The sequence below is a fragment of the Chelon labrosus genome (assembly GCF_963514085.1).
Source record: "Chelon labrosus genome assembly, chromosome: 24".
In the NCBI taxonomy this organism is placed as follows: Eukaryota; Metazoa; Chordata; class Actinopteri; order Mugiliformes; family Mugilidae; genus Chelon; species Chelon labrosus.
The window spans coordinates 9,196,384-9,221,521 of NC_140357.1; the positions used below are offsets into that span (position 1 = coordinate 9,196,384).

Below are 25,138 nucleotides of genomic sequence, written 5' to 3' on the forward strand. Positions count from 1 at the left end.
ACCACATTCTTTTGCAAGTAGTGGCTGGTTGCACTAATAGCAAATCATGTCTTGAGCCAACATATGTGCATAACAACATGTGGGCGATATTTATTTACAGTGAGAGTGCTCACATTGCATTTTGAAAGTGGTATTGGCAGATGTTTGTCACGTTCAGCTGTGGTGTTTTGCATCTAGAAGACAGAACCATAACAGTATACAGAACCATTACACTGTAAAAATATTATTAATAATGTTCAGAAGGCCCATGTCCATTCTTTGATGAGTCAGAACTGATATGGAGGTACAAGGGAGGCCTATACAATATTAGGAAGGTGGTCATAATATAACAGGCCATGCAGAGCAGATATTCACCGTAGAGTCCGGGGTAAAGGGGCCATGTCTGATTCACCATGACCCCTTTACCCCGGACTCTACTGTAAATGAGTCACATTTCCAAATTACCACTATGTGTGAACTACTACAGGGCCTTGAGCTCACAACATCACAACAAAACATGAAGAACAGCTCAAGGACCTGGCCTCCAAATTCACTAGATCCAAACCAAACCGATCAAGTATCTAAGGGATGATGAACAGAAGCCCCCCACTCAACCCATAGGACCCAAAGGCCTAAGGTTCATGTTGTTCTTATTAAAAATAACAATAGAACAGAATGGAACGGCTTTATTGTCACTGTGTGTGATTTTATAGATGTAACAGTGCACTTTTAAGAGAGCAAGGCTCTACTCTCATGGTTCTCAAAAGGACTCTGTTTCCAGACACATTCATTCATTCATTCATTCATTCATCTTATGTAACCGCTTATTCCTGTTAAGGGTCGCGGGGTCTGCTGGAGGCGGGGTACTCCCTGGACAGGTCGCCAGCCTTTCACAGGGCTAACACAGAGAGACAGACAACCATTCACACTCACATGCACACCTACAGCCAATTTAGAATTACCAATTAAGCGAATGAGCATGTCTTTGGACGGTGGGAGGAAGTACCCGGAGAGAACCCACGCAGACACAGAGACAACCTGCAAACTCCACACAGAAAGGACCCAGTTGGCCTATGGATTCGAACCCAGGACCTTCTTGCTGCGAGGTATCAGTGCTTACTACCTCATCATTGTGCCGCCCCCAGACAAATTTGTGTGTGGGCGGCAAAGATTATATCCACTGGACATTTATGCTTCCCTTTTCTGCAAACAGACAACATTCTTTTGCAAGTAGTGGCTGGTTACACTGATCACAAATCAAGTCTTGAGTCAACATATGTGCATAGCAAAACGTGGGAATTTTTTTCATGTACAGTGAGGGTGCTCACTTGGCATTTTGACAGTGGTACTGGCAGATGTTTGACATGTTCAACTGTGGTGTTTTGCATCTAGATTTTAGCTGCTGGAGATGACATTTATGTTGACCTTTCCTTCAAATAGACATTATTCTTTTGCAAGTTGTGGCAAATCATGTCTTGAGGCAACATATTTGCACAGCCACGTGGGATTTTTTTATTTATTATTTTTTTTATGAGAGTGCTCACTTGGCATTTTGATAGTGGTACTGGCAGTTTGTCACGTTCAACTGTGGTGTTTTGCATCTAGAAGACAGAACCGTAACGGTATACAGAACCTGTACACTGTAAAAATATTATTAATAATGTTCAGGGGTATAATGATGCACGCTGATGAGACAGAATTCCAGAGGCCACCGTGTAGTCAACTGAGATTTTCCTGGCATGTATCTAAGGTTCAGACCTATCATTAGCATTCAACCTGGGCAACGTCTCCACATGCGTCCTCAAGCAACACTTGAGATCCGATCTCGGCTTTGCATGGTGGAGTTTTAACTTGTGCTTGTAGATGCAGCAACAAACTGTTAACTGACAACTGGTTTTCTGAACTGAGCCCACCTGGTAGCATCCTGTACAGGATTATGTTTTTTAATACAGTGAGGGATCAAAGGTCACGACTGTAAATGACAATTGACTCGTGATTGTACACTCAGAAATGTTGTTCTGAAACTGTTGGCTTATGGAGTTGTTCACAAACCTTGCCCCATCCTTTCTTTCAATCATGCCTCGTCCCAGTGCCTAAAACACCACACCCCTGCAGCCCCAGTGACCACAGACCGGTGGCCCTGACCTCCCACAAAATGAAGCCCTTCGACTGGTTCTGGGACAGCTGTGAGACACTCAACTGGACCCTTTCCAGTTTGCCGACCAACCACGATTTGGAGTCGAGGATGCCATCATAAACCGGCAAGCACTGTGAGGGTCACATTCTTTGACTTTTCCAGTGCTTTTAACACCATCAGGCCGACTCTTCTGGGTGACAAGCTCAAAGCTATGTGGGTTGATGCCCCCCTGGTGTCCTGGATCGTTGACTACCTCACTGGAAGACCACAGTATGTGCAGCTGCAACACGGTTTGTCTGACAGGGCTGTCAGCAGCAGCACTGGGGCTCCACAGGGGACAGTCCTCTTCCCCTTCCTCTTCACCATCTACACCATGGACTTCAACTGCCAGACAGAGTCCTGCCACCTTCAGAAGGTTTCTGATGACTCTGCGGTAGTAGGATGTATCAGTGATGGTGAGGAGGTACAGGACTGTGGTGGGAAACTTTGTCACATGGTGTGAGGACAACTTCCTGCAGCTGAATGTGACAAAGAAAAAGAAACTGGTTGTAGACATGAGGAGAAAAAAGGCTCCGGTGACCTCTGTTACCATCCGGGAGGCCGAGGTGGACATTGTGGAGGACTACAGATATCTGGGAGTGCACATCGGCATAAACTGGACTGGTCAAAGAACACTGAGGCACTCTACAAGAAGGGCCAGAGTCGACTGTACTTTTTGAGGAGACTGAGGTCCTTCAACATGCGTCGGACAATGTTGAGGATGTTCTGTGAGTCTGTGGTGGTCAGTGCACTCCTGTACGCCATTGCATGCTGGGGCAGCAGGCTTTGAGTGGCAGACGCTAATAGACTCAACAAACTGATCCGCAAGGCCAGCGATGTTGTTGGGGTGGGGCTCGACTCTTTGAACACAGTGTCAGAGAGGAGGATGTTGGCAAGAGTGGAGACCATCCTGGACAACTCATCTCACCCAACTCCACAACACACCGGTTACTCATGGCTTGTTGTTTTAATAACAGTAGACAGTCTTTGTCGGGACAATGGAGTCCACACAGAAATTTATATAAAAAGTTATACACTCCGTAAGCCAATCAATGTCCTCTCCATGTGGCTCACTGAGTGCACTCCAGTCCGTTAGTTCAAAACAGTCCTGCAGTGAGTGGTATGCCTCCTCTGGCCACCTTTTCACTGTTTTGGTGATGACTGGTTGTCTCTTAACCAGGAGCACATAGCAGGATTTTAGGTTATGGTTCTTTACTTTCTTAAATGGGCTAGGGTTAGGTTTGGGGACAAGGAAATAACCTTACTCCTAAAGAGAAGGCTACTTATGCGCAGGCACAGGCTAGGGTTAACCCTAACCCTAACTTTCTCTTTTTCCCCAACCTAACCCTATGCAGGCAGGAATAATTGCACCACGACAGACAACTGGTGTCTTCACATTAAAACACTTTGTTTCCTTTCTATTTAAACAGGTCCTACTTTAATTAAATCCAGGTTTTCATGTATTTTTTGAAATACATTTTTTTTTTTCACGTGTGAGCATACGTAGAAATTAATATGATTATTAATTAATACTCAACATTATCTGCAGATTCTGGCTTCTCTGTGGTATGTAGAGGCTCTGCAGCCTCTTATCTAACCAGTTGCTTGAGGCAGGTCTACCCGTCTCTTTTTTTTTTTTTTTTTGCTCAACCCCTTTGAAACCACTCCCCAACACTGTGTATAAATATAAATGCTGAGAGGATCTGAAGGACTGAAAGAAGAAGAAGAAAAGCCCAAGAAGGTTTGAAACTTCAGCTTCAAGAATGATGGAAACAGGTAATTTTAACTGCTGATTGCTTGCTCTGGTACATTATACTATAAATGTAATCATCCATTTATATTGCTTTTTGTCTTGAGCACGGAAAATGTCATTTGTCTGGACATTTTTTTTAAGGGTAACTAAAATAGATCAAGTAGCAAGGGAATAACCAAATTTCGTGCTTTTCATTTGGTTTTGAAAAGCAGCATAGCATTCAATGAAATGTGGAAAAACTGCACTTTGAACCAGAGAAGCCAAAACTGCACCTCTAATGAAATCCATGCCTTTTTCTTTACAGTCAAAGACACGATTCTGGAGGTGTTCAGCAGGTAGGTTACTTGTTGCTTTGTGACTTTACTTGTCTTATTTGCAGTCTCTTGACCTAAAAGTGCAATCGTTTTCTTTTCCTTTCAGCAATGAAAACACAAAAGGGGGCCTCAAAATGAATGCAACAGAGGTAACATTACCAGTGACACCGCACCCATCAAAATACAGAGAGGGATTTAAGTGCAGTTTGAAAAGATTTGCATGTGTGCTGGAGCACTTTCAACACTGACAGCTATTAAACAATCATTTATTCAAACACACATCCCATTGAGAGTCAGTCTGAACAGGGACAGACAATTTACAACAGGAATAAGCTATGCTACGCAAGCATTTCCATAGTATGGTGCACTGATCCTTTTAGGGCCGAAGGATTGTGCTGTTAGTGCCCAGCTATCTGTATCTCTACCTCTCTCTATCTCTTTATGAAACTGACTTTTCCTGACAGGTGTTGAAAGTGAGTCTAGTATACAGACACACTGGTAGGTTTCAGTTTACATGAGATTCCAAATGTGGGACATGGGATGCAGTTATTTTATTTTTTTTCTCTTTTATCAGAACCGCTGATAAAAATCAAAAAAGGCAGAGTTGCATATATCATATATAAATAAGGGCAGATGAAATGACAAACACCAAACACAGCGGAAAGTAACGAGGGTGGCATAGACGATTACAAGGCTATACAAGCAACGTAGGTGATGTTTAAAAGGAAAACTTTTGCAGTTTAATTATGATCCTCTACCTTCTTATATGCCCTTTCTGTGTGCACAGACAAGTTTAGGGGGGAAAAAAAGAGAAATGTGCTTTTTGGGAGAATATGGAGCCACATGAGTTAAAAACTGGATTCCCTGTTTTGGTTTATTCAGCATAAGCAACTGGTCTCCTACTGGATCCTGAAGGTCACCGTTGTGAGGGCAAAACTCTCTAAGAGCTATGACTGGGGTAAGAATGGCTTTGACTTTCCAAACTATTTAAAAAAACACACATGTGTTTTATGTACAGACAAAACAGTTCTGACTGATCAGAGAATGGACATGGGCCTTCTGAGGGTGTCCTGTGGTGGATGTGGTTGAACGGGATGTTGTTAGTTTGTGTGCCTGTGTGTGAACAACTGAACACTGCATTGTCACAAGATGGTCAATGTTGTTTACGTCTCCTGTCAATGGTTTTAATGATGTGGCTGATCGGTGTGTGTTCATTGTTTATCTTACTAGAATTTATTGTAAGCGTTGATGAATGTTCATCTAAAACCTTTAAAACAAATTATGGTGTCCCTCAAGGCTCGGTTTTAGGTCCTGCACCTTTCAACCTTCATATGCTGCCATTCGGAAAAGTCATCACAAGGCCAGCAATCAATTTGAAACAAAACAGACCATAAGTGAAGAAAGTGCTGAATAAAAACAACTTACTCATGGTTTGTTACTAGCACGCCCAAAAAGGAGGAACAAAGCGACAGAACAAGATGGACCAAGCTACAACTTGAAGAAGCCTGTTTAGCAGCCATTCAGAGCTGGTGGCAAGCAAAGCTTTTCAATGTTTTTCTGTCTTTGTGTTTCAGTTGGTGCCTCTGACTGCTACGTCATTCTTTCCCTTCCCACGGCGGTGGCGCGTACCTGGCGAACAAAGACTATCAACAACACCAACAACCCAGAGTGGAATGAAACTTTTACTCTCAGGATCCCCAGTCAATTGAAAGTGAGTCCATATCTTGTGGTGTTACTGATGGTTACTATTGGATGAATGAGGCTTGACAGGGTATGGAGAAACACGAGAGAGTAAAAATATAAAAATCCAGAAGCTAAAAAGCAAGTTATGGATGGTAGCAACATTTTCAATAGCCAATGTTCACATTCTTTAATGATCATAGGTTCATTGCACCTAATACTGCCAGCTTTCCTTAAACGTTGTGTCTCTTTCTTTTTTAATTCAGAATATTCTGGAGATCAGCCTGTACGATGACGACTACGATTACGATGACCTGATTAAAACATTTCACGTTGATGTCAGAAACCTCTCTTTTGGGAAGAAGGAGGCCATCGTCTTTACCTTAGACCCCGAGGTAAAAGCAACAGAAAACGACAATATGACAACTGGTGATCAGTCCACTCCTTGACATCCAGCGTACCACAGATGTACACTGTAGACACAGATGTATTTAAAGACCCACTGAACAAAACACATCCCTAAATGTCCTTAAAACTTGAAAGTTTTAAGGGGAGATTTAACGAGATGGGGAAGACAGGTCCAAGGTATAATATATGAGATGTATGCACATTATAAAACATATGACCAAAGAAATATAGTCCCAGTACAAGTGGCAAGTGTTGGTGTGTACAGTTGGGCTGTTGAAGCGGTTACAGAAGATGAATGAATGAATGAATGTATGTAACAAGGCAACAAAGTTAACTTTGTGTCTCTTCCTCACTTTCTTGCAGACAAAGGATACACTTGAATTGGAGTTTGAGCTACTCCAGAGGTATGTATTTGGCATTTTGTAAAATTTATTTATCTTCTATCCTGTCAAACATATAGAGTGATGTGCTCTGATATCAATGGCTGCATCTGATTTTGACCCTTTTTTCTTCTTTATTTATTTATTTTTTTTTGCAGTGAAGAGACGCCTCATGAATATGACACAAATGGCATCCTCATGGTAAGGTTTTAGAAATTACATCTAAATGCACAGCTATCAATACTCATTTAGGAACATTTAGGACATGAACAGTCACATTAGAAAATCCCCAATCTATATATTTTCCGATAATGTTGATGGTTCCACTTAGAAACGTAGGATGTGGTGGGGAACTGTATTATGACTTCATGACTTTCCATTAGTGATCAGCTGAGGGGGCATAAATCATCACGCGTCTGATCACATATTACATTTTTTTTTTGGAAGTGTGATTATTTGTTAACATTTGAACATTAGTACAATGCAAAAATTGAAATTGCAGCTGGTATTTCCATAACAGCCTGAACGGAGGCCGACTCCTTTAATCCATGGAGAAAAAAATAAAAATAAATACATGAATGTCTGCTAATTCATGCATAAAAGTTGTTATTTCATACACTTGGCCACTATAAATACTTTGGAGAGATGATTATAATAGAGAGATGCTTTATTTTAAATAGGTTGGACATAATGAGTGTCTTTCTTTTTCTCTTGGTGTCCCACAGGGTGGCCCATTCTCTGCCTTGGATATCAAAGTGGACAAGCCACCAAGCAGCAACTGTATGTTGCCACTGCTAAATGGAGGCAAATCATACGAATGGAAGTTTTCTCTTGGTCAGCCGATGTAACATGACATTATTTCTCCAGGGCTTAGAGGGAACATGCTGAAACTATGCGGCGCCTATCCAGAAAACCAGAGAATCGACTCAGAGGACCAGAAACTGTGCTTCTATATCAACAGAGACTTGGAGACTGAACTTGAACTGGCAGTGAGTTTTAACCGTTTGTGCTTTTGTTCTTATTTCAGTCAAAAATAAAGATAAACTGCAGGGATGCCAGGCAGTATATAAGAAGAAAGAGGGAAGAAACTGTTACGACCGGCCTCGGGGAAACCAGAACACAACACGAAGTATAACCCCCCCCCCCCCCACTCCCAAGAAGAACCAGTGCTCAAAGAGCCCATAATAATCTTTGTCCCAAGCATACAGGACGCCGAGAACAAGAAGAGAACAGAACAGTGACCCCTGCAGGCATAGAAGGAGCACAGCACCAAACAGGCAGACCACACAAACCATATGACTCCCAGTCGTAACAAAACAACCGAAGGAACAAATGAAATAAGTTGAGAGAAATTAGAATAATGAAGTCTTTGACATGTTTAACGTCAGAAATGTTGTCAGTGTTGCTATAACTCATCAAATAATTTGCATTTCATGACCTCGTATCTCTTGTGTTTGTCAGAGCTCTGACAATGGAAATCCTGTTGCTTCCATCAAGCTCCTGCCAAAACGAGCCAAGTATACAGACAAGGTGTCCCTCGTTGTTGATAAGGTAAGACCCAAACAGTTGCTTGTTGTCATTTGCAACTAGTTTGCATGTAGGATAATTAATGACATTACAGTGATCAGAAGTAGAGTAGAGCATTAACAGTGGAAGAAAACCTGGATTGAGACTTTATTAGCTCATGCGCCAAAAGGGAAATGTCTTATTTAAGTACGTTTGTGCCATGTTTGAGTCAGGTATGAAATTCTATTGGTTGGAAAACAATAGAATGCTTGTTTGTTTTTGTTCACAGGACACAGTGGATTTTGGCCTGGAAACACATGAAAGGTGAGACACTTCTTACACAGTAATATTTGAGGAACTATGACTTGCTGTGTGTATATTATCACCATCATTATTTTTATTTGTATTTACTTCATTGTTTCACGAATCTACAGCACAACAGATTTTCAATCTGTTCGCATTGGCTTCGACATCCCGGCACAAGAGAAAGAGTACCTGAAGAAGAGGAAGGCCGTTGTGGCAGCGGCTTTTGAGAAGCTTTTCGGCCTCAGCTCTCCACTAGAACCCAACAAGGTAGAGCCCTAACCATTCAGTACATTCCCAGTTGAAGGAAGGTTGCAAAAACAATGTGCGTCCCTTGCTGTGCTCTGTGTCCAGGTGCCAACAGTAGCAGTGGTGGCTTCAGGTGGTGGCTCTAGAGCAATGACGGGTACGTTTGGAGGCCTGAGGGGCCTGAAGGAACTCGGCGTCCTGGATGCTGTCACGTACATCACTGGAGTGTCTGGATCCACCTGGTCAGACAAATATCTGGGTCCTTACACCTGTAGATTTGTCACTTTTCAAACATGAAAAGGAGCCATGATTTGAGTATGAGTATTATCTTCCACTGTCAACAGGGCTATGTCTAGTTTGTATCAGGAAGCTAACTGGTCACAGCAGGACATCAACTCCGTCATCTCAGCAGTAAGGACACAGATCACCAAGAGCATCAAGAGCTTAATATCTCGTGAAAAACGCAGTTATTACCGCACAGAATCGGCAGAGAAAGGCAAGGACGGCTACTCTGTGTCCTACATTGATAAGTTCGGCCTGTTCTTCGAGCAACTTGTGTTTGGAAAGGTGAGTAGCTGAACACCTGTCTGTTACAACTTCATCAGTTACGCAAGTATTTTAGTCGTTTTGAAGTGTAAAATTAGGGAGCAAGACAATAATCATAATCATGCGTTTGGAATTACAGAAATTGACCAGTACCCTGTCAGACCAGCAGAAGACAGTGAATGAAGGTCAAAACCCTCTCCCTATATACACTGCTGTCAACATAAAGGACTTAAGGAACTGTGAAACAGAAGCAGGTAAATATCCTGGAGACATTCGGTTTGTTTTCATGTAGTCCATGAATGAACGATATTTGATGATTATCAGTGAAGTATTTTATATTAGTATATTAGTTTAGAAAGGTATTTCATGAAGGGCACTTTCAAAGTTTGTTAATGAAATCTTTAAGTTTGACTGAATCTGTCAGTCTCACCACTTACCTGGATATGGTTCAGCAATGATAAAAACCCTAGGAACCAGAATGTTCATAAACCCCACCATTACTGGACCCTGACTGAAAATTGTGATTGAATAATTGACCTTTTTCCTCTTTTAATTGATCCTGTTGACAGAGTGGTGTGAGTTCACCCCCTACGAGGTGGGTTTCCAAAAATATGGGGCTTTTGTCCGAACTGAGGACTTTGGTAGTCAGTTCTTCCTTGGTCGTAAGATCAAGAAACTGCCAGAACTCCGCCTCCCTTTCCTGATGGGTGAGAATGTGACCACTACCCCGGTCAATTTTCAGATAAATCTCAGTCCAGTAGGACAAAACCAAACTGAGGTAACTATATCTTTTTATTTCAACGTTCTCAGGAATATGGAGTAGCGCCTGTTCAGCATGCATGACCCAGGTGTGGGAGTTTCTTTTAGGACCTAGGAGCTCCAGCTCTGAACAAGATGACAAGACCACAGGTGCAGCTCCTTTATTTTGACACTGCGCTGGGACACTACTCCCACAATGTCAAGTCCAGTGTATACATCGCTCACATGCTCTATTCTTCTCATAGAAGCTGACCCGACATCTCCTCACACAAAGTCCATCAACCCAGGGAGCATGTTCAGTGGGTGGACTGAGTACCTAAAGAGTCGTCCAATCGTTTCTGAGGTGTACAACTTCATGCAAGGTTTCTTCCTGTGCTGGAACTACAATGAGAACTGCTACTTCAGGGCTGGCAAAGGTAGGCCCCAATAAAGCGTGAGAACAATGCAAAGATTTTCTTTTGATAAGAAAGAAAAGTAAAGGAATAACTAGATTACAGGTGTCCAAAGTAGTTGAAAAAGGGAATGTTGAGTTTGGTATTATTGCATGATAGGCCTCAGTCGTTCTCAACATTACTTCCTGTTAAATTGTTGTTTTGCATTAATGCTTCCTTTGGACCTTTTTGAATTTGATTTGGGAAGATGTCAAGCAACTTCCAAGCATTACAAAGCAGACAGTACTTGAGTACATATGATATCCTCACCCCCAGCCCAATGTTCCCTCTCCCTTTTCTGCACAGACTCTCACCCGGATTCCTTCCCAAACCAGCTGACCCCCAGAGACACCACTCTGCACCTGGTCGATTCTGGCCACTCTATCAACATCGGCTGTCCACCGGTGCTGCGTCCAGAGAGAGACGTGGACGTCATCATATGTCTCAACTACGCGTGGGATGGGCCACAGGTCTTTAAAGTAAGCATTTCTAAAGTTTTAAACTGAGTCCTAAATCTTTCTTTCACGGCAGAGATTACCTTCAGGCACTTTAAATATATTGGTATGATGCCACAATCTGATAAAATACTTTTAAATACTGTGACCTTAAACTCTCAGTTCAAATAAGGCCGTGACTTTAACTGGAAAAACCAGATGGAGTGAACCTCAGGAAGATCAAATGCGAATGAATCCCTCTTCAGTCAACAAATGCAGTTCAGCAGATTAACAATATCACCATTTGAGATGACACAATTATCAGATTTAAAGCTTAAGATGTCTAATTTAATCCTCTGGCATCTAGTGTCTGGTGTCCTCTTTGCTCTTGAAGCGTGTATTGTCATTGTGTCAAGATCCAAAAAGCTTGCAGAGTTTATAGAAGTCTATGAGTTTGGAAAGAAGTTTAAAGTGGTTTCGATTTCAAGTCGCTGCTAACTTGTGCAGGACTAGGGCGTTTGCATTTTTGTTGCATAGATGAGTGAAAAGCCTACTTTTCCTGGCTGAGGTTTTTAGGCAGTTTCCACTGGACGTACTTTTTCTTCATGGCTGTATATGATTTTGATCCAACAGGTCATAGAGGACACAGCTGCATACTGCAAAGACCGCAACATCCCCTTCCCCAATGCCGACGATAAAAGTCTGGAAAAGGAGCCACTAAAAGAGGTTTACATTTTGGAGGATAAGGAGAATCCCAAGGCCCCCATAGTGGTTTATTTCCCACTTGTCAACGTGACATACAGAGACTACAAAAGTCCTGGTAAGTTTCTGCACATTAGGTGCTGGGATTTTCAGTCAGATGTATTCTCTGTTAAATATGTGTTTTTCTTTATATATCTGCACATCATTTCTTGTTAAAACCAACTGATGTTCAGCCAAATCCCGACACAACGCAGGAACATTTTTTTTGTCCAGATCAAATGAACCAAGCCGCAGTTTTGAACTAACCGCTAGTAACCCCAGGCCTAACCCTTCTTTTTAGTTTCAGTTCAAGTTCTACAACCTTCATCTCTTTCAGGGTGATCCTGACTGATTCTCAGATCTGATGGGACAATGTCTTCCTTCTGACAATGTTGTAAAGAACTTATTGGTCTTGGCCACCATTGTGCCCCACGTAAGATACCCCTGGAAACATATTGATGACCCTTCTTCAAGTCTAAAAAATACTGGATGGGCTAGGTTGACAGTTTCACCACCAGAACAGAATACGCATCGGTCTCTGAGAATTGCATTCAAATTGTCCCCTCTACTAGCCTGACGCAGCCATACTCAATTCTCGTCAGAATGTGAGTCTGGTACCGCTCCATAGGGCTGTGATTATGGGGTGTGTTTCAACCGAACCAGGAAAAAAAATGCCTCTGCACTCAATTGGATAGACCTATAACCAATCAGAGCAACGGAGTGTGCGACGCATGTTGTGTCCCATCTTCTTAGCGACCATCGGAGCCAGCTTGTTTGACTGTCCGTTAAATAAAGTTTGAAAAAAAACAACAACAAAAAAAAAAAACATCGGAGCCAGCTGATAAATTAAACTTTTGCCGAATCCCGTAGGAAGGACGGCAAAAACATCTTTCCGATTAACAAATGCCTTGATCGCATTTATCTGTTCCTCTTTTAAAATGAATGCGATGTCGATATCTTCTAGAACAGAGTCGATGGCAGAATCTACACATCTCAGTTCTCCAGCGGCAGCCATCTTTGTTGTAAACAAATTCAACCCAAGCGCTCTTTGGTGACGTGGTTACGTTACTGTTGATCATCTGTCCATCATCGTATAAAGCCCGCCCTGAGAATCTGATTGGTACGAACAGCTTCTGTTCGAGCATAATTGCGCCTTCACGGAGCGACACCAGACCGAACTTCCAGACCAAAAAATGTTGTGGGCGGGACTAAGTTCGGCTGGCACCCAGGCTACCCCTCTACATCCATGACATAAAGTTTCTCCTGCATTATTGTTGTAAAACTTATACCCTAGGATGTCGGTCCTTGGGCGATGTCCCCAACTTCCACAACCATAACAACCCAACAACACCCAAAGTCTTAAAAAATATCATGCAAATCTTAGTCACCCCTGACCTCAAAGTCATCTTCCATCAGCCTCCATACTCAAAGCAAACCTTCTTGTCCTTGCCAAAATGTGGGTTTCCCCATGACCCTCCACTTTCACATCGATACATGTGTGTTTTTGATGTTTTTTTAACAGTAAACTGCACAGTTGATGAAAGTTTGTCATTAACTTGTGACTTTCCAGGTGTGAAACGAGTGACCAAGGAGGAAATAGAAGCTGGGAAGGTGGACGTGCGCAGCAAAAAATCTCCATACAGGACCACCAACATGAACTACACAGCAGAGGAGTATGACGCTCTGGTGGACCTCACCGCTTACAACGTCTTGAACAACAAGGAGAGTCTCAGAAAGGTCCTCCAGAAGGCCCTGCAGAGAAAGGAGTCTAAGATAACAGATTCCTGCTAATGTGGATAACCAACACATTGCATCTGAACATAGTGTGAATATGAGTCTTTTGTCGCAAATACATGTAATTTAAAGCAATGCAAAGAAATAATCTGTCCTCAGATGCAGTCCTAAAACAATCACATTTTGAATCAGTTTTACTCGACAACATAAATAAATCTAGTGCAAAGCTTGTTAGTTAGCGTTAAAGTTTGTTAGCTTCCATGTCAACAATGCAAAAAAGCTTGCCTTATAGTGAGCGTAATTCCTAACGTCTGTCCTCCATCTTAAAATTCAAACTTTGTTCAATGCAGCTGGGAGGAGCGAGCTGTTATTTAGGTATAACACAACACAGAGTAGTGAAAAGTTATGCATTTAATCTCTTTAATGTTATATGTTTAATGTAACTGCAAATCATTGCTTAATTACTGATGCAAACATATTATACTAACGTGCTTTATTTTGTGCCTTCCCAATGAAATGCTTCATTAATTTGCTAATGGTATTAATAAAGTACTGCGAAATGAAGGTCCTTTGTGTCCAGGTGGGTGATTTCTGAGTGGAGAGCAGTGGAGATTGTCTGACCATTTATCTTGATATGCAGACTGGAAATGGTCCAGGGAGGAAGAAAGGAAGGTGGTCATAATGTTATGCCTGATCGATGTATGTTTCAATCCATGGAAGTGATCCAGACTGCACTCCACGAGGATCCTGGAATGAACTCACCTGAAAGTCAATTTGAACAAGAAGTGTTGACAGAACATCTCTTCAAGTTCTTCAAGTCAAACATGCCAACAGTCATATTCATAATTCTATACCTGACTTACATATTCGCTCTTCATTTTGACCTTTAGCAGACTCAAGCTTCTTTAAATATTTGACCCACTATGAAAATATTGACTCGCGGGTGATACCATCTCTTGGCTCAATGGATCCTTTCATGTGTCATGAATTGTCGACATGCATTTGGCTCCGACACTTCTTCCTACTTCAGTAACAATAACAGCTGTATTCCATGTCCAGATCACTGTTACTGTGCAGCAGTTGCACTGCATAAACCACCAGAGTGCATTAATTGGACGTTCTTTCTTCAGTCTGTCCAAATTAGTTCAAACGTATTGAAATATTGTTTGCAGGATCAGATTCTCTCCATTTAATTTTCTACTTTCTCCTTTTCTGTGGGATGAATAGATGCTCTACAGTTCCTAGAGAGGGGGCAGGTTTAGCTGTCTTTTTTCCACACCCCCTGTCTGAAACCACTCCCACAGCAAATAACCTCTTGATACATCCTTCCTTTAGATTTAGATCAAGACAGAAATCACACTAGACAGAAAGCCGGGGTACGACACAGAAAGAAGATTTTGCGGGAATTAGAAGAGAAGAAAAAGCCTAAAGGAAGTGTTGGACTGGACTCATTTAAGCTGGAAGAATGCTGAAAGCAGGTGATTAGAACTGCTAATGTGATAAATGTGAAATATTTATTACAGGAAGTTGCACAAAGTGCTATGAGTGCAGACTCAAAATGTGATCTTAGCTGCTAATAATCTAAATGGAAACTAATAGCATTGCAGTTTATGTTGCGCCGTGTGTGAAGAACAAACTAATGGTTGTAGAAGTGAACACTATAAGCCTTGAAAAACGTACACAAATTATACCAAATTGCTGCGTCACTGCTCTAAATATGTACTTTCTATTTCAGATTAAAGCATGCATTTGGGCCACTGATATATTGGTATATCATTGGAATATTGGGTTATTCATGGGCCATATTTGCAGATGATCCACAGACAAACCTTGAAGAAGCAGTTATGCAAAGCACCTTCTCAAAGCCCGGGGAGAGATTGCCAGACGTGCATTTGCAAAAAACAAACATCTGCAAAACCAAACCTCTTGCATCCTAAACAAGGAAAAGCATTAATGATAAAGCATAAATGTCAGCTTTGTGTTTCCTGTCCAGTTTAGACGTTGAAAGCTGCATGGTATTGGATGAAAAACCAGAAAAACAAATACTCCTCTAATCAATTTCATGTCCTCTTCTTTCCAGTCCAACAGAAATTTCAGTTGCTATTCAAAAAGTAAGTTACGATCTTGCGTTTCGAAGGTTTTCACGTTAATTTGCACCCTTTGAAATAATTTATGATACTTTCTTTTCAGGGAGGATGGCAAAAAAGTTCCTCCCAAGGAAGTCGCATTTGGGGTAAAATATTAAAATTTCACAGTTTGACATTTGAGGCGTACAGGTCCTGGAGTGAGATTAGATTTCTTATCATTTATGACCTGACCTAAAATTAATCTATTTAAATGAATACCTGTTGAGATTGTTCCCCAAGCAAAAGATATACAGTACAGATTCACTCTGGACATCCATCCATCACCTATCAACAAGCCCTTAACTTTAGAGCTAACAATTAAACTCATGCCTTTGGACAGTGGGAGGAAGATAAAGCGCCTGGAGAAAACCCTGCGAGAACATGCAAACTCCAGGATCTATCTAAGATGTATATAAAAAAACCATAGTGCTGCATTTTCATGTCCAGTTTGGCTGCACAGTAGCCATATAGTGCTAACCACTGTACCACCATGCCACAGTGACAGTGAAATTTGAGAAAATGTGTCTGAAAAGGAAAATGTAAGGTAATATGCAGCCACATGAACGCAAACCAACCGATATTTCATCTTTTGGTTCATTCAGCAAAAAGAAACTGTCTCCTACTGGACGCTGAATGTCACTGTACTGAGGGCCAAGCTCTCCAAGTCTGAGGATTTATGTAAGTACAGCTTAGTCATTGCAAAACATTCACTCAACATTCCGTTTCTTTTTTTTGTTTGTTTTTGGAGGGAGGGGCGGGGCTGTCAAGTCACACAGAGAGAAGCTTTAAATAACAAATTAGTTTTTTTAAGCTCAGTATCTTCTCGGGAGTTTATACTTGCATTCATTTGAATTTGCATACTTATCACACCTTCAGTAAACAGGAAAGTTTGAGGAAGCCAGAGAACTGAGAGAAATCCGAGGCAGGTACGGGGAGGACATGCAAACTCCAGGATAAAGCACAGAAGAAGAAAAACCACCTGATCCACTCAGTATTTACGGACTGATTGGGCTCTTTGTTAAAGCTTTTTCACTGGTGTTCCACAAGGTACAATTTTAGGTCCTACACTTTTTGATCTTCACATGCCAGAAACATCAGTAACAACAGTAGCGTTCTGCTGTCGTGACTAATGGAAATGGTTAGATTGAATGCAGGCTCTGTAGTAGCAAACAAGTTCAGAGCTGCTGGCCTCAACAAGCATTTCAGTGTTTTTAACTTAGTTTTACCTGTATCTGTATCTTTCTCCAGTTTCTGAATCTGACTGCTATGTCATGCTCTCTCTTCCTACGGCGACTGCGAGGACGTGGCGCACAAAAACTATTTCCAACAGTAACAACCCAGAGTGGAATGAAACCCTTACCATCAGGGTCCCCAGTCAGTTGAAAGTGAGCGTTATTCATATATAGTATGAGTAGTAGTATATTGTAGAGCAGAGCATAGTAGAGCTGGCTGTCAAGGATAAAACCTAAAACCAGGAAACTAGTTGACAATTCTTTTCCCCCCAGAATATTCTGGAGATCAAGCTGTTGGATGAGGATGACATGAGTGCTGATGACCTGATTTCCACAATTTACTTTGATGTCAAAAGCCTCCCTGTGGGGAAGAAGGAGACGAAAGTCTTTACTTTAAACTGTGAGGTAAACAAAACCGTAAAGCTAAAGCTGAGCATCGGCTCCACGCAAGCAAAAGATGTACAGTACTTCCAGTGGCTGCTGACCATGTTCAACCTGTTAAAGATAGTATTAGAGAACAAAGGCATATCTGTAGCGTGCCGTTCACTGTCTTGTTCACTTTCTCATAGACAAAGGATGAGCTCCTGATAGAATTTGAGCTACTCCAGAGGTACGAGTCAATGCACTAAAGCACTGCCTCAACCATGATAATAACATGCTCTAATACTTTTCTTTTCTTTTTTTTTTTTTTTGCAGTGAGGACACCCCTCATGATTATGTCACTAATGGCATCCTGATGGTGAGGTTTTCAGCTACAGCATTCTGCATGCACAGCTGTAAATACTGAATGATCAGGTCATAAACAGCCATGAAAGCTACTCCATAATTTATACAACTGATCTGCCATTAATCAGAATATAATAAGTCATACTGTGAGAAATCCATTCTTATGTACAGTGCTTTGACGAATCAATATAATTTAATTTGATTTAAATGGGTTGTCCCCATTCTCTTGTTGTCCCCAGGCTGGCCCATTCTCTGCGTTGAATATCAAAGTCGATAAGCTACAGAGCAGTGACTGTATGTTGTCAGTTCTGTCTGGTTGGCAGCTTCTTCTTTCCAGCATGTTGAAGCTGAAGCAAAGTAGCTATGTAATGTGACATTTTCCGTTTTTTCCACCAGTGCTTAAAGGGAAGGTGCTGAAAGTAAAAGGCGCCTGTCCAGAAAACCTAACAATACAACCAAAGGACCAGAAACTGTGTTTCTTTATCAACAGAGACTTGGAGACTGAACTTGAAGTGACAGTGAGTTTGAATTGTTTTACTATGTGGAGAGCAGTCTAAACACCAAAAGAAACCAGAAAACAAAGGAATAAATTTGACAATTTACTCTTTGCCTAGTTTACATTCAGGAAAAGTGTTATCAGCAGCTACTGTAATTTCTGAACACTTATTTTAACCAATGCAAATCACTCATCAAACTCTAATGACATGTTATTTATCTCTTGTGTCTGTGAGCCTTCTGGCAATGCAAACCCGGTTGCTTCCATCAAGCTGCCTCCACTACAGGCCCAGCATACAGGAAAAGTCTCTCTTGTCATTGATGAGGTAAGAATGTAATGCCGTTTGGCCTTTGGGTTAGCTGCAGAATGTTTTGCATATGTCCCTGCCCAGTTAGTCATCACGTGGGGAAGTCATTTTTACTCTGAGCACATCTAATAGTTGTGAACAGGGCGTAGAGAGACACACACAAACACACACGACTTGAAGGACGACTTTCCAGCATTTATTTACCCCTTGGCAAGCGGCCAAAGACAAATGGGAGCATAAATTGATTTCAGTTGCAGACGATACTACAACCAGTCTCCCAACAGATGTGGTTCAGAAATGTTAAAATCATGCAGTGAATGGTTTGCGTGTTGCAGTCTACATACACTGCACAGTGACTGTGTAGCCTATACATGTAGATTGAAAATTTATTGACTCATGTGCAGGGTGAGGAATTTTCACCTCTGGCAATGGTTAACCCATGGACAGTTTGCATTTTAAGGACAGGTTTCTCACTCATCTTTTACAGGACGCAGTGGATTTAGACCTGGAAACAGATGAAAGGTGAGGCTCTTTCTATATCACAGGCTTTGACATGTGCATTCACGTTTTAATTTTACTTTGCAAACTGACAGTATGGAGGAAGATTATACCATTCGCATTGACTATGACATCCCGGCACAAGAGAAAGAGTTCCTGAAGAAGAGGACGCCCGTAGTGGCAGCGGCTTTTGAGAAGTTTTTTGGCCTCAGCTCTCGACTGAAATCCGACAAGGTAGAGTGTTCCAATTATACAAGTGTTTTCATCTCATCTTAAAATCATGCAACCGTTCATGCAGTGAAAATTCACAAAAGGACTTGAACTGATTTCTGTTGCTATGGAACCCCAGGAAGAGGTGACACTTGAAGTAAAAGTCGTCAAGTGTGGAAAAATGTGTGAAGGGTTGCCAGTTGCAAAGGGTCTCAACAGTAGACATTTGTTGCCACCTTTTTTAAATCAATGACGTATAAATCCGATCACCTTCTCGGTCGAACCTGTCTTTCTCCACCCTTTGCTTGTTAGGGTTTCATCTTGGAGCTGCTCAAAGTAGAAGAGGACATCAGATTATGTGATTTTCCACAGCTAAAAACTTGCAGTCTTAGATTCCTCTGTCAATCAGCCCCTTCAGAATTAGTTATAGTACCATGTTAGATGCATACAACATAACATGTAAAAAGTATGTGTATCTTTTGCTGTACTCTATGTCCAGGTGCCAACGGTAGCAGTGGTGGCTTCAGGTGGAGGCTCTAGAGCAATGACAGGCCTGTTTGGAGGCCTGAGGGGCCTGAAGGAACTCGGCGTCCTGGATGCTGTCACGTACATCACTGGAGTGTCTGGATCCACCTGGTCAGACAAATATCTGGGTCCTTAAACTTTTCAAACATGAAAAGGACCAATGATTTCCAAGTGAAATAACAGTATCATCTCCCATTGTCAACAGGGCTATGTCTACTTTGTATCAGGAAGCTAACTGGTCACAGCAGGACATCAACACCTTCATTTCAGCAGTGAGGGGACAGATCACCAAGAACACGATGAGCCTCTTCTCTCCTGAGAAACTCCATTATTACAACACAGAATCGGCAAAGAAAGGCAAGGAGGGCTACTCCATGTCCTTCATTGATATTTTCGGCCTGTTCTGCGAGCAACTTGTCTTTGGAAAGGTCTGTTTCGTCTTATCAGTTTTTTAGAGATTAAATATTTGACAACATGAAACAAGATAATAATCACAATATGCGTTTGGAATTACAGAAATTAACCAGTACCCTGACAGACCAGCAGATGACAGTGAATGAAGGTCAAAACCCTCTCCCTATATACACTGCTGTCAACATGAAGGACTGGATAAAGAGCTGTGAAAGTGAAGCAGGTAAATATTGATTGCTCGATGCTGGAAGGACCTGCAACACTGTTGTTTCATGTGATTCGTTCGGTGTTAATTTAGAAAAGTATATCATGAAGGACTCTGTAAGAGACTGACTTGTTGATGAACATAACTGCTGCTTGGATTGGTTTCAATTAACCAACCTGTTACTTCATCTATAACAGTGGATCATGAATGGCCATGAGAGTCTCTCTCTTTGCAGAATGTGGATCAATAATGTAAATGATAACCATACACTCAACAGTTTTTAAGTCAAAAGGTAGCAAGAAAGAAAGTAAGTATATGCAGACACGAGGAGACAGGAACAGGAAAACTAACAAACAAGAAAACATAGAAAGTAGAATAAATCTAAAGAAAATACTTGAGGTAAGGAAACAGAGCTTGGAAACGAAGACAAACCGCAAAGGCAGGAGTATATATAGACACACTGACTAATGAGGCGCAGGTGAGACTGAGGGTGGAGTACACAAGGTGAGACCAATTAAATCATCAGTGGAGGGAAAACAGAGGAAGTAAAGACACCAGGGAAGAAACATTGAAAACAGAAATAGGAAATGCAAGGAAAACCCAAATGGTATCAATACTATGATGACCAGCTTACATTCATACTTAATATGTTGGTGAAAACACCGATGTAGATCTAAAGTGGCCATGGACAACCCCACCCCTAATGAACCATGACATGTTTCACCTTTTTCCTCATTTCAACTGACCCTGTCGACAGAGTGGTGTGAGTTTACCCCCTACGAGGTAGGCCTCCAAAAATATGGAGCTTTTGTCCGGACTGAGGACTTTGGTAGTCAGTTCTTCCTCGGTCATAAGATCAAGAAACTCCCAGAACTCCGCCTCCCTTACCTGATTGGTGAGAACGTGACACTTCCCCAGTAAAATTTCAGATAAATCTCAGCCCAGAAGGACAAAACCGATCTGAGATATATGTCTATGTCAATGTTCTCAGGAATATGGAGCAGCGCCTGCTCAGTAACCATGACCCAGCTGTGGAAGTTCGTTACAGGGCGTGAAGCCCCTTGGTCCTCCACACTTGGGTCAGATGTCGAGAACAAAGGTACAATCGCTCCATGTTTCACTCTAGATGCAGACTGGAATTTCAACAATCTTTTTTGCCAGGGTCTCGTGTTAACCTCTGCTATGCCACACATAACACATTATTTTCTGTAATCAATTTAGGTATGTGTCACTCACATACTGCATACCTTTGTAGAAGCTGACTGTGATCCTTCAACTCTGGACACAAAGGTCATAAAAGCGAACGAAAGTAGTGGACTGACCGACTTCCTCAAGGATCGTCCAGTCCTTGCTGAGATGTACAATTTCATGCACGGTTTCTCCTTGTGCTGGAACTATGGTGAAAACAGCTACTTTAAGGCAAGCAAAGGTGGGCACCGAAAGCTGTGATCACATTGACACATTTTGTTTTTTAAACCTGCTGCTCAATCATTTCCTGATGCTCTAACTTTTAGATTAAATTTGAGTTAGATGCTCTAACTTTCTAACTTCCTCCTCTTTTTTCTTTTGTACAGACTACCACCCGGATGCCTACCCAAACCAAATGACGCCCAGTGACTCAACTCTACGCATGGTCGATTCTGGCCACGCCATCAACATCGGCTGTCCACCGGTCCTGCGGCCGGAGCGAGGCGTGGATGTCATCATATGTCTGAGTTACTCATGGGATCGAGAGCATGTTCTTAAAGTAATCAGGAAGTATCCTTTGACACGGTTATCCAAATGTGTCTGTGCATTTCTTTTTTCCTCATGAATCCGTATGATTCTGCACAGAAAAGATCAAACTTCCAAGAGAAGTCTTTAACATTACTCTGTTTGAAATTATCAGGTCATAAAGAAGACAGCTGCATACTGCAAAGAACACAACATCCCCTTCCCCAATGCAGACTTTGACAGTCTGGAAAAGGAGCCTCAGGAGGTCTATGTCTTTGAGGATGAGGAAAATCCCAAGGCGCCTATAGTGATTCACTTTCCACTTGTCAACTTGACTTACAGGGACTTCAAAAGTCCTGGTAAGCTTCTGCACATTAGGTGCTGGGATTTTACCCTAAAGAATACACATTAAAGAGGCTGCCGTATCTGTACTTAGCTTTCTCTGTGCTAAACAAAAGCTTAAACATAGGCAAATGGAATTCTTTGGGTTTCACCACTCTTCCAAGTGTCTTCGTCAGTCCTTGTTATTTGGAAGATCTGTGCGTAATGCCCATGCAAAAGACATTATATTCTGTCCCTTAATATCAGAAACAGAAGTGGGGATGCAGCCCAACACTGGCATGGACCAATACCCATTAAAAATGCACATCACTTCAAAAAAGTCAAGGCAGAAAAGCCTGATTGGACCAACTTCTGTAATTCCTTCAGTTTTTTTCCCAGGGTAAAGAACTGATCAGTTTTACCACCAGGACAGAACAGATTGCTATGTCCTACTTTTTGCAATCACAAGGAAATTGGTAACCGACCAAGCTTGCTAGTTCCTGGGCACTGCCCTCAACATCCAAATGTCACTGTAGTGGTGCGTTAACCAAGACATCTCAACAATATCCAAAGTCTTGGGCAATTCAGGCATATTGCACTTACTACCTTGCAAGTCCTCTTCTTGTTTTCCCTCCGCTATGGTGTATTGCTAACACCCATCTCCCTGTCTTGTTGTTTTCATTAATTGAGTTTTCTAATGCACAAATAATCAACCGTTGTCATTTTCAGGCGTGAAACGAGAGACCAAAGAGGAAATAGAAGCTGGGAAGGTGGACGTGAGCAGCAGCAAATCTCCATACACCACGAAAAACACAACCTACTCCAAAGAGGGTTTTGACGCTCTGGTGGACCTCGCCACTTATAACGTCTTGAACAACAAGGAGAGCATTCACAGGGTCCTCCAGAAGGCCCTGCAGAGGAAGGAGTCGAAGATAAAGCAATAGGAATGACATTTGCCCAACTCACTAAGTGGCCTAAGTTAATATCTGGTCTCTCTTGAACATATCAAGTTACCCCTAAGTAACTTGAAAAAGCCACTTGTAAAGGCTGAAAACCCTTATAGGATGGCACCCAGGCCCTGTGCAGACAATTGCAAACAGAAATGTAACAACAAAGAAATTTGTACATTTGGTAAATAGCAATAAACTGAATCAGGGCTCCTACATAAATCATGAATAAATGTTGATTTAATGGTTCATTTTCAACAATGTTATTTCTTTAGTTTACTGTAAATTGTATCTGTTTAACTATTATATTATCTTTATGAAGCACAAAGTTATATTGACACACTACCTTTCTTATTTGTTTTGCTGTGTGGATTCCTAGTTAAATTTCATGTATTGCCCATAATCTACACGGTACATCATGACTAATAATGCTCATTGGTTGTAGTTTGTTCAGTAATAACATATAGCATGGTGTGGTAAATTATTCTCAAGTATTTTAATGTAATAAATTAAATGAATGATAAGTATTATGGCTCATTTTCATTTGATTCCCTCAATCAGTTGTGTTACTGTCTCTCAAAGGTGTACATAGAAGCACTTTCCAAATATGTCTCTACAGGTTTCAGTCAAATTGAAGACAGGGTCGGCTTTGACTCCTATTCGAGAGCCCAGAATAGAAATCAGCCGGAGGTGGTGAATCCCACTTCAGACTCCTTATTACCAATCAATTGTGGTTTGAATGCCACAGCCTACTGAGTATTGCTATCGACCATACGAGTCCCTTTAGAGACACAGTCTTGCATCTTCTCACCAGTGGTCATGGTATATATATATATATATGATAGTAGTACAATCTGGGGACTGTAACACTAACGTCAAAAGCAGCTTTAGCCATTGCTTGGACAGGCTATGTAGCAACACAGCAGTTGAGTCCAATTGGACCGGCACATGCAAAGCTACGCAGTGAATACAACCGACACTTAAACTTTGACATTTCCAAGTAGATCTTAAGGATCCAGATATAAGGCTGTTTGCTTCATTAAAATGTGCACAGTAGTCAAAGTTTTATGCACTAGACTTATAACTAGCTGCGGTAAAGTCAAAAGAAGACAGATAGAAATACAGCACAGAATTTGTAAGGGATGCTAAACCGTCCAGTCCTGATAACAGTGCTCAGATTCTCAATCAAAGGGAGGGGTAGTCTGCATCCATTGCAAAGAGTTAGTGAATGAAACAGAGTACACCACAGATGACGCAAGATCTGTATGCCATAGTATCAGAGTACTTTAGACGTAACCTAGAAGGCAGACAAATGTAAAGTTGGCCTTCTTGAACAGATCTGACGTCCCCATAAAATCATTTGGACGGTTATATACAAAAGAATAACAGTGACCTAATAATACATGTTATCTGAGAATGGCTCTGGCTCCAATTGGTTGCAAGACTACCGTTGTATGCAGAGGTATTATTTTGGGTGCATTGGTGTTACGGAAATTCTTTTATCAAGAATGACAGAGTCACTGGAGTCCCGTTTAAAAGTTTTACTTGCAGCAAGGAGTTGAAACATGCACTGCAGCAAGTACAGAATCAACTGGCAATAATAAGATTACATTCACTTTTGTATAATAGTTGCTCCCGACCGAGTGATGGTTACAGAGAGACAGCCTTGCTAAATTTGTCATAGTAAAAGGAGTCATAATAAAAGTAGACTTGGCACATCGGTGCCCCACCCATGGGAAGAAGATGAAAGCAAACATTTTTGTGCAACAGTTTAATCTTGGCATTTTTCCAACATTCGGCCACCATTTGACTGATTCCCATGCATACAATGTGTCGATCCGCATGGCTGCTACCGTTTTCAAGAAGCATGTAACTGATTAATTGTCAGGGTTCAAATAGCAACATCTATGGGTGCAACCCATCAGAAACTGTCTTGACTTGTTTCTGTAAACCATTCCTTCCTTTACTACTCTTTCAAATCATCTGTCTAAAATTTGGACACTGTTGTCCTCAAAAGAGAGTCATTTG

At 41.6% G+C, this 25,138-nt stretch overlaps 2 protein-coding genes across 3 annotated transcripts; both read left to right on the forward strand.

The window, feature by feature from the left end:
- Nucleotides 1-3,879: 3,879 nt before the first annotated feature.
- Nucleotides 3,880-13,957, forward strand: LOC311509075 (cytosolic phospholipase A2 zeta-like). Its single transcript, XM_084574123.1, has 22 exons — nt 3,880-3,931; nt 4,213-4,243; nt 4,329-4,371; nt 5,105-5,180; nt 5,797-5,933; nt 6,169-6,297; nt 6,674-6,714; nt 6,849-6,891; nt 7,416-7,470; nt 7,558-7,679; nt 8,152-8,241; nt 8,486-8,520; nt 8,631-8,769; nt 8,854-8,990; nt 9,093-9,315; nt 9,434-9,548; nt 9,864-10,001; nt 10,105-10,203; nt 10,299-10,469; nt 10,791-10,963; nt 11,552-11,738; nt 13,230-13,957. Exons 1-22 carry the CDS (start codon nt 3,919-3,921, stop codon nt 13,448-13,450), a joined length of 2,418 nt encoding a protein of 805 aa, XP_084430249.1. The 5' UTR covers nt 3,880-3,918; the 3' UTR covers nt 13,451-13,957.
- A 123-nt stretch (nt 13,958-14,080) lies between these two features.
- LOC311509133 (cytosolic phospholipase A2 zeta-like) lies at nt 14,081-24,881 on the forward strand. Of its 2 annotated transcripts, XM_084574196.1 has the most exons (22): nt 14,081-14,871; nt 15,474-15,504; nt 15,584-15,626; nt 16,122-16,197; nt 16,768-16,904; nt 17,025-17,156; nt 17,321-17,361; nt 17,448-17,490; nt 17,717-17,771; nt 17,874-17,995; nt 18,209-18,298; nt 18,768-18,802; nt 18,874-19,012; nt 19,488-19,624; nt 19,719-19,941; nt 20,030-20,147; nt 20,887-21,024; nt 21,121-21,228; nt 21,385-21,558; nt 21,704-21,876; nt 22,018-22,201; nt 22,893-24,881. In XM_084574196.1, the coding sequence occupies exons 1-22, from the start codon at nt 14,859-14,861 to the stop codon at nt 23,105-23,107; spliced, it is 2,427 nt and encodes an 808-aa protein (XP_084430322.1). In that variant the 5' UTR covers nt 14,081-14,858; the 3' UTR covers nt 23,108-24,881. The 2 variants fall into 2 exon arrangements, with proteins under 2 accessions (XP_084430322.1, XP_084430323.1); XM_084574197.1 differs by lacking the exons at nt 14,081-14,871; nt 15,474-15,504; nt 15,584-15,626 and having other exon boundaries at nt 15,810-16,197; nt 16,396-16,904.
- Nucleotides 24,882-25,138: the final 257 nt, after the last annotated feature.

Excerpts from the sequence above, each read along its gene's own strand:
- LOC311509075 (XM_084574123.1), top strand. Across the intron at positions 4,372-5,104 it reads TCAAAATGAATGCAACAGAG|CATAAGCAACTGGTCTCCTA; the intron begins GTAACATTACCA and ends TGGTTTATTCAG. Across the intron at positions 5,181-5,796 it reads CTCTAAGAGCTATGACTGGG|TTGGTGCCTCTGACTGCTAC; the intron begins GTAAGAATGGCT and ends TTTGTGTTTCAG.
- LOC311509133 (XM_084574196.1), top strand. Across the intron at positions 17,362-17,447 it reads GAATTTGAGCTACTCCAGAG|TGAGGACACCCCTCATGATT; the intron begins GTACGAGTCAAT and ends TTTTTTTTGCAG. Across the intron at positions 21,025-21,120 it reads CCGCCTCCCTTACCTGATTG|GAATATGGAGCAGCGCCTGC; the intron begins GTGAGAACGTGA and ends CAATGTTCTCAG.